The 8,822-nt window shown below is 36.7% G+C and overlaps 2 protein-coding genes across 2 annotated transcripts; one reads left to right on the top strand and one right to left on the bottom strand.

The window, feature by feature from the left end:
* Positions 1–2,397: 2,397 nt before the first annotated feature.
* Positions 2,398–5,246, bottom strand: LOC113302077 (trihelix transcription factor GTL1-like). The gene is made up of 3 exons (XM_026550929.1): positions 4,739–5,246; positions 3,312–4,416; positions 2,398–2,910 (listed from the first exon to the last, which is right to left on the bottom strand). Exons 1-2 carry the CDS (start codon positions 5,161–5,163, stop codon positions 3,348–3,350), a joined length of 1,494 nt encoding a protein of 497 aa, XP_026406714.1. The 5' UTR covers positions 5,164–5,246; the 3' UTR covers positions 2,398–2,910; positions 3,312–3,347.
* Positions 5,247–5,951: 705 nt separating this feature from the next.
* Positions 5,952–8,758, top strand: LOC113302071 (nudix hydrolase 2-like). Its single transcript, XM_026550917.1, has 9 exons — positions 5,952–6,183; positions 6,299–6,525; positions 6,826–6,891; positions 7,067–7,204; positions 7,351–7,428; positions 7,522–7,572; positions 7,691–7,725; positions 7,991–8,099; positions 8,317–8,758. The coding sequence occupies exons 1-9, from the start codon at positions 6,057–6,059 to the stop codon at positions 8,512–8,514; spliced, it is 1,029 nt and encodes a 342-aa protein (XP_026406702.1). The 5' UTR covers positions 5,952–6,056; the 3' UTR covers positions 8,515–8,758.
* The last annotated feature ends 64 nt before the right edge of the window (positions 8,759–8,822 follow it).

Here is an 8,822-nt window from a genome sequence, read left to right as displayed (position 1 = left end):
GCCCTTAATGAAATGACAAAAAGCTTGCAATAATGCTGGATGCTTGATAACCGACATTGCAACACTTTTTTGCATCTTCCATTAGCATTACCATTGATTCTCAAAAATTCTTCAACAACTTGTTCCCAAAAAGTGTTGGTTATTAATTGAGTGTTGTTAACTTTGCAATAACTTCTAACCAAGTCATTGTCTTCATCGATGGAAAATGCGGCCATGCTTGATTTTTGAATTGAGAATTATGTGCTAGGAGAATTGAGAATTGGGGTGGGGATTTTGAGTTTTATGTGATAGGTTTATATAGAGATAGGAAATGGTCTGAGTTTGAGGTGAAAATGTAGCAGTTTGAGGAAACGCCGAACCAAACGACGTTCCAACGCCGAACCGAACGGCGCTAGCAAGTCTCAGCCATCCGATCAAGGTGACCGTTGCATTCTCAACGACTCAGATTTTGTAGCCGTTTGAAACCTCAACAACTATATTTTCAGGCTTTCCTATAAATTGAGGACTACTTCTCCTTCATCCCTCACACCAAAATCAATTGATTATCTTCTTCATTGATTTTCTTCTTCTTATTATTCACATAATTTTGTTCATACAAAATTATGACACACTTTAGTACAATAGAAGAAGAGACACTAATTTATGGTTGGGTCATAGCAAGCAACGATCCGATTCATGAAAAATATCAAAAAGGTGCAATATTGTGGGGAAAGATAATGGAAGAATACAATAAAAGAAAAGGCCCCAATGGTGTCGAAAGAGATAGAAAGGCATTACGAACAAAGTGCAACACATTGAGAGCCGAAGTGAAAAAATATATTTCATATATTAGACCCTACTTCCGAAGTAGACCTACGGGGATGACCGAGGAGGATTATGTAAGTACCTCAATTTTTTTTTAATGTTTTCTTTCTTCCATCTTGATCTCTTTCTTTCTTTCTCTAAATTTTTCTTTTCATTTTTTTCCCAGTATCGTCGTGGAAGAGAGAATTATGTAGCAGCGACTAAAAAACAATGGACGCACGCATCGATTTTTCAGATCCTGAAGACTTATCAACCAGATTACAATCCAGCGGTGAATAATGATGATGGAGTCGGTACTTCTACTCAACCTAGTCAACATACTCAAGCTACTGAAGAAAATGAAGTTGATAATTTGGATGAAGAATTTCAAAATATGGCAAGGTTTGGTAGCTCTTCATCTACTCATAATTCTGAAACCTCGGACATATCAAAGAGAAGGCGTTATTTTGAACAAACAGATGACGTTAGAAGTGAAGGGAGAGATCAAGCAAAGAAAAGGGCTCGTGAGGCTAAAGCATCGCATAAATCAGATGAAAAATTGGATAAACTCATCGAACTTCTTGAAAACGCACAAACACAAAGAATGGCAAAATATGAAACAGAGGAAGAGTATCTGAAGAAGGACATGGAAAACTCTTCAATTTTGGCACAAATGCAGCAAAGAGAATCGGACATGAAGATCCTACGTCAACCCTTGGATGAATTACAAGAATGGGAGAAACCCGTTTACAAAATATGGAAGAACGATATATGTTTAAACCCGTTTACAAAATATGGAGAAACCCGTTTACAAGAATGGGAGAAACCCGTTTACAAACCCGTTTACAAACCCGTTTACAAACCACTTATCCCCTAAATTAAAATGATATATTAGTAATAATTTAAGTTATTTAGAAGTAGGATTTCAATTTCAATGTATTTTTTTTGTGTTCTAAGTTGTAGAATTTCAATTTCAATATATCTTTTTATGTTCTAAGTTATTTTAATTTTAATATTTTTTTCAATTTCTTCAAAAAACATTGTAACCGTTTTGTAATTTAATTAAAAATTTCCCTTTACTTTGATAAATTCTCAAATTTGAAACAAGCAACCATTGGAACAAATTGGAAAATCATTTGGAAATTCTCATAATTTAGAAAATGGAATTCTGTAAAAAAATAGCCGTTGGAGGAAAAACAGTCAAGCGCCGCATGGTGCGACGTTGAAATAGGACGCCGAATGAAACATCGTTTATTGAAACGCCGAACGGTTAGGCAAAGATTACAGGGAATATTCGTGAAACGCCGAACAGTTCAACGTTTAAACCACTTTTTCAGCGCCGAACGATTCAGCGTTTCAATCTCGCTGATAGTTGGATTGCGAGCACTTGCTAGGTGAGAAAACTATCACTATTAACTTTTTTCCAACACTTATTTTTTAATTTGCAACACTTTTTGGCCAATCTAGCACTCCAATCTAGCCCATGGGACTTAGCCTTAGGAATTAAAGGCCGGGAGAGAGAATTCTCCATCCCGCCCGCCTGCGTACTCATAACTCTGTATCTTTTACCCACTCTTTATTGTAAACTGGTATGAATCGCACAAAACAACATCGAAAGACACAACATCCCATAATATATTTCCACAATTGATTTAACATATAAGTTTAAAAGAAACAAACGAAAAATCACAACTCATGGGAGATACAGTATGAAGTTCCACCCTCTTGCAACTTAAAAAATCTGGGAGTTGGAACCCGGACCTGTTTTAAAACCATACAGTTAGAGAAGAAGGCCTAGTAGGACTTACAAATCCGCAAAGTAAAACACACCGATAAAATACAGTCAAAATTTAAAGCTTTTCATGAAAAAAGGTATATATATAGTACTACAAGGAACCCAGACTTCTTGATCTTTCATCTGGTCTTCATCTATCCAGCTGAATTCTGCAAAAATTTCAAACTCTAATACAGAGTTCATATAGCATCACTTCCAGATAAGAGAAGGATGAGGTGTTGGAATGGCTGAATCCTAACTATTCCAGAATAGAGGCTAAATGTTGAATAACGAACGAAGGGCCGCTGAAGATATGCTCTCCCAACTGCATGGTACACAACCTGATACCAGACCTGCCATCAACAAAATAGATTAAGCAGGGAGGCGCTCCAAATTCCTGCGTACATGAATGTCCTCCTATGCAACACAAAAGCGTATACTACTTGATATTCATATTTTTTTTGGTTGCTGTGAATACTAATCTGTTCAGTCCATGAATTTCCATTTTACAGTGGATCTTCAAGTTGAACCACAAGTGAGTTTATCGAGATTACATGGAAGCACTTTATTTTGATAATGCTACATATCACAAAAAGGAATTTAACAGTGAACCCTAATATATTACATGGAACGGAGTATTTTTGTTGTTTCCCTATTGACTATAATCTAGTAATGTTTATTGAAGAATATGAGTCATGCCACAATGATTTTCATGATTCTCAAAATAGTACATTAAAATAAAATGCGTGTGTACCTTCCAGAAGTATCAGAGATATTAGATGGATGGATATTAAGATAAGTCCATGGAGCCTGATTCGCCAACCGCGGGCTCCAACAGTGGCTCTGACATGGAGAATAGATCACAAACTTGGGCCAAAGTAGTCAACATTTCCCCATTAGAATTATTCTCTTGAGGTTCTTTCTCTTGGGGTTCTTCCTTGACAGCCTCAGATGCCTTTTCAGGATTAATGAGACGTTTTTTGTACAGCATATCCAATTCGTAAAAATATGGGCATGTCTTTGCATTTTCCGATCGCTTTTTGCCACTACTCGCTGCTCTCTTGAAGTACTTGTTGATATTTTCCCATTTCTCTTTACACTTCTTTGCAGTCTTAGTAAACCCCATTGAAGTCATTCCCAGAGATATCTCTTCCCACATTGGAATTTTTGCCGCACCAGTTCGGAATTTATGCTCCATTGCAGTTCGAAGGGAGATTAAGGCTTGTACTTCATGTTTAGGCCATCTCTTGAAATTTGCATCTAACATATATTCTGATCCTTCAACCTTCTGTTTTTTCTGATGACTCTGATCATGTAAAACTATTTCCCTACATAATTCCGGTGACTGCGGGATATTAATTATCTGCTGCCCCGTGGATTGTGGAGTATTAATTTCCTGCTGTCGCAGGGGTTCCGGAGTATTAATTTCCGGCTGTCCGAAGAACTTCCCTAAGAACGAAAGGAGAGCTAAACTTCGCTGAGTATCTTGAGCCCTCCTCTCCTCCTCTTTCCTCATTCTCTCCCTTTCAAGATTCCTCCGAGTCTCTTCTCTCGTAATCCTATCTTTCTCCTTCTGCTCAATCGTCTCAAGTAATACCTTATACATATCCTCTTGCTTCTTCATCATTTTACTCACCAAATCCTCAAAGTGATCTTTAAGTTCGTTGCGGATTTCTCTCTTTCTCTTCCTACTCAAACTTTCACCAAATTCATCATCCACATTTTCATTTCCAGCATCAGAACCAAATTCATGTAATACAGTATCAGCCGAACCCGAGTGTGTTGTTTTCACACCAACTTCTTCTTCCATTCGACTCACATTTGGTTCTTGAGTAGTCTTTTGAATTGTATCCTGTAATCTGGTTTGATCAAAAACAGGTTTTTCATAATCAGAAGAATAAGAATTATCTAAATTCTCGAGCTCACTGAAATACTTGTAAATTCTACTGCTTTCGCAACATTCAACTTGTAATGATGACGAGTCTTTAGTGCTCTGGTAATAATTGAAAACGTTTCTGAATTTCTGTTCACAATTATTAGGATCTCTATGGTAACCCATCTGTTCAAGTTTCCTGGTTAGGGTTTTAGAAATTCTTTAGAAAAATCTTTCCATGCAAAATGAAAACCCCTAAAATCACAAAAATTTACATAGACAAAAAAAAAAAAAAAAAAAACTTTTACCTGGAAACAATTTCCCATAGCGGGCCTTTAGGGTTTGAAGAAACCCTAAACTGAGAATCCATTTCTGACCGAATTTTCAACAAAGCTAACGCCTCTGACTGCGGCCACCGAAGATTTTCACTATCACCACCACCAGCATCGACACCAACTCCACCGCCTCCATCGTCTTTCCTCGGTAAGTCATTTACCGGTGAGCAAAACCACTCCTCATTTTTCACATCAGGTGAAATTGAGTCAAAATTTGCAGAACCGTTTGTAAATTCAGTAACAAACTGATTATTTCTAACAGGACGTAGTTTCTGAAGAGGTAAATCTGACCGAAACTCGATTTCTGATGAAGAAGGTGTTTGTTGATAATTGTCTAGTAAATTATTTCCGGTTACTGAAAATGGTGAAATTTCTTCAGATAAATCTGTGAGTGACATCGAAGAAGAAGAAATGAAAATTTCCAGGGGATGAAAGTAAAAAAAAATAATGGAACTTCCAGTGAAGATTAAACTTTGAAAGAGAAGAGGAAAAAAAAAAGCGGTGAAATTTTGTGAAATGAAAAACTTTGTAAGAGTAAAGTAAAAGAGTAAATAATTTTAGGGTTTTGTGTTTGGTAAACACGTTGAACAGTGACAGTAAAGAGTAAGTGGTTTTCACATTTGTCTCTCATCTTATCTAATGACGTGTCCAAATATTCACCGTAATCCGTAAACTCTAATGTGGACTGTTGAGGGAAATATCTGGCGGTCCAATACGAGAGTATTATACACTTATACGAGCTGAATACGACTGTGGGTTTTTCTCACCCAAAGTCTTTTTATTAGTCTCTCTCACATCAATAATATCTTGAATCAAACAACACCGGGTTAGTCCACCAGTGAGTTTGGGAGAGTTTAATGTATTTTGAATTTTGGGGATTTTGAGGAAGTGTAAGAGAGTGTGGGAGTTTGAGAGAGTTTGGTGTTTTGAGTGTGGGGAATTTGAGAGACTCTCCAGAAATCTCTACTTTTTTGAGAGATTTGGAGTGAGGAAAAAATAAACTATAAACTCTCTAGAACTACCCCCAAAAACACCAACTCCCTATCATTCTAATTTTAACGACTAACAGGGAGTTTGAGAGTTTTTTTCAAACTCCCCCACGACTAATAGGATTTTCTAGGGAGTTCGGGAGACTCTTCTAAACTTTCCCACGACTAACGGAGATTTAGAGAGACTCGTTTGAACTCCCCCACGACTAACATGAAAAAACCAAACTACACCCAACTCCCCCAACTCGGTTGAGGACTAACACACATTTGATCAAAAGTCTAATCCAGGTTTTGGAAGTTAGATGTTTAAATCACTCTGTAGAACTTCTTCGCAATTCTGTTTCAAAACCGTGAATTATTGTGCGATTGGAAATCGAAGAGTTTGCATTCCTGCTTCAACAATCAAAACTAGTCGTCGCCTTACTTCTGGTATGTTTTCTTCTTACTCAGGGTATTTAATTGCTAAAATTAGCTGTATTTTTTTCCTTCCTCTTAATCAAAAAGCTCTAATGGAGTGTTTATTTTGCTGTTGTTGGTAAATTAGGTTTTACAGGAAGAGTTAAAAGTTCTTTCAATATTAAGAAAATGTCAGTTTCGTCATCATCATCTGTAGTGGAACAAACTGTGTCTGAAAATGGATTCGAACCTGTTGAGTTACTTAATGCAACAAATGATCATTTCGATGGTGTTATTATTGATATGAATAAGCCTATGGATTGTGACATTTTTGTTTCTTCGCTTCGTACTTCAGTATCGCATTGGAGGCAGCAGGTACAACCCAAGCCACTAGATTGCAACTGAACTATAAAAAATTGACTTGATTGTTTCTGGTAATTGATTCAATGTTTATTGACCAGCATTGTCTGGATTCTTATGAGCGCGTTGAGCATTGACTTTACTGGCATATGATATGCCAGCTTATGCTCATTGAATATTGCAACTATGGTTGGATAATGACTTGTGCATGAGTAATGATTCGCATTCAGTATGTCAAGTCGTTGTACATTCGAACCAAAAGATTGCATTACTAGCTTTCAGTAGTTTTATTGCTATCTTTTTTATTATTGACAGGGTAAAAAAGGTGTGTGGATTAAATTACCAATTCAACTAGTAAACCTTGTTGAAGCTGCAGTCAAGGTAATTGCTTTCCGTCCCGCGTTTCTTTTCTTATATGTTTGTATACTTCAAGTCTGTTATATAATTACGTTGTTATGCACTTAAGTTCTTCCATGTACCTTCGATAGTAATCTCAGTCTCACATGATGCGTGCTACCTTTCAGCATTCTTACACTTATCTTCACTGAAATTGTAGGAAGGCTTCTGGTACCACCATGCTGAGCCAAACTACTTAATGCTTGTTTACTGGATTCCCGAAACGGCTAACACCCTTCCTATAAATGCTACACATCGAGTGGGTATCGGTGCTTTTGTGATGAATGATAAAAGAGAGGTAAACAATGCCACTTATTCTTGACAAGCATTAACTTCTCAATTCTTTTGTGAAATTGTCTCCTCATTTCCTACTTTGGAAGATTTGTGTTCTGCAAGAGAAGTATTTTTTGTTAATTTCTGTTTTCTGATTTATTTTTTTTATAGATTTTAGTAGTTCAGGAAAATAGTGGAGTTTTCGAGGGTACCGGTGTATGGAAATTCCCTACAGGAGTGATAAATGAGGTGTGAATCTAAGAATTGAGGAGTTTTGTATATGCTTATAAAACCATGGTGATTTTAATTTGTTCATCCCTATGTCAAACTCTTTTTCAACAGGGTGAAGATATATCCATTGGGGCAGTAAGGGAAGTTAAAGAAGAGACGGGAGTATGTGATGAATATGAAATCTATTATTTCTTAAGACACAACTTGCAACCATGTGAAATCTCTATACAATTTTAGATATCTAATTTCTTCTAAAACTTTTGATTATCTGCATTTACAGATTGACACGGAATTCGTGGAAGTCTTAGCATTCATGTGAGGAATTTACTTGATCTTTGATTTAAGCTTTTAAACTGTTCTATTTTCAGTCCATGCCTTTGTTTCCCAGTCTCTGGACTTACATTTTCTAAATCTGTTACCTTATGAATTTGGATAATGTGAATGATCCCAAGTCAAATAAAATCAAGTCCCAAGTCAAATCTGTTCATCCACTGCTTCCCGGGTCATTTTATTGTTGTGCTTCTCATTTTGAGCACAGTTTTAGAGTCCTTAATGCTGTTAAACTGGGCTTATTTTACAGGCAAAGCCACAAGTCATTCTTCCATAAGTCGGATTTATTTTTTGTTTGCATGTTGCGTCCGCTCTCCTTTGACATCCAAAAACAAGACTTAGAGATTGAGGCCGCTGAGGTAAGTCATGTTCAGTTATTCTATTAGTAGTTGAAACTTGAAAGTACATAGAACCTCATTTCATGTTGATTAACAGTCTTGAGATTAACCAAAAATATGCATCAACTTCTATATGTTTAGGATTCGAAAACATGCTGTAATGATTGCTTAGTATGTTATAACTGTCTGCTGTTGAACTATTCTCTAAAGTAAGCGAGTTTTTTTTTTCATTTTTCAGTGGATGCCAATTGAGGAATTCGTGGCTCAACCTCTAGCGAAAAAAGAAGGTTTTTTAAAGTCGATGATTGATATTGGTCTAGCGAAAATAGACAAAGGATATACAGGATTTTCGTCAGTTCCCACAACTTTAAGTTTTTCTAATCAACAAAGCTGCCTGTATGTGAACAGCCGCGATCTATTTCATCAAAATCTCTAATAATCAGATTGGTGATCTGGCAAGTAGTAAATATGTTGCATCATATTTTTCGTTATGCGCAAGCAAGACAATATTTGTACCAACGCTTGCGACAGTCCTCTTCTGAGGAGAGAATGTCATGTTTCTGTTTGCTGGTTAAACAGCGCAACTCCTATGAAGAAACTGTTCTCTTTTATTCTCAAGAAACTGAGAAAGAGTAAAAACCAATTCGACACTAGGTAAAGCTCCACCACTTAAGTGTGAACCCCTAACTTCGTAACACTTCTTTTATTTTCTGTTTTCGGGATTCTGGAGTCCTGGAAAATCCC

This window comes from Papaver somniferum, chromosome 1 (genome assembly GCF_003573695.1).
Source record: "Papaver somniferum cultivar HN1 chromosome 1, ASM357369v1, whole genome shotgun sequence".
In the NCBI taxonomy this organism is placed as follows: Eukaryota; Viridiplantae; Streptophyta; class Magnoliopsida; order Ranunculales; family Papaveraceae; genus Papaver; species Papaver somniferum.
Note: the sequence above shows the minus strand (reverse complement) of the source record. Positions and strands in the feature narration are given on the sequence as shown.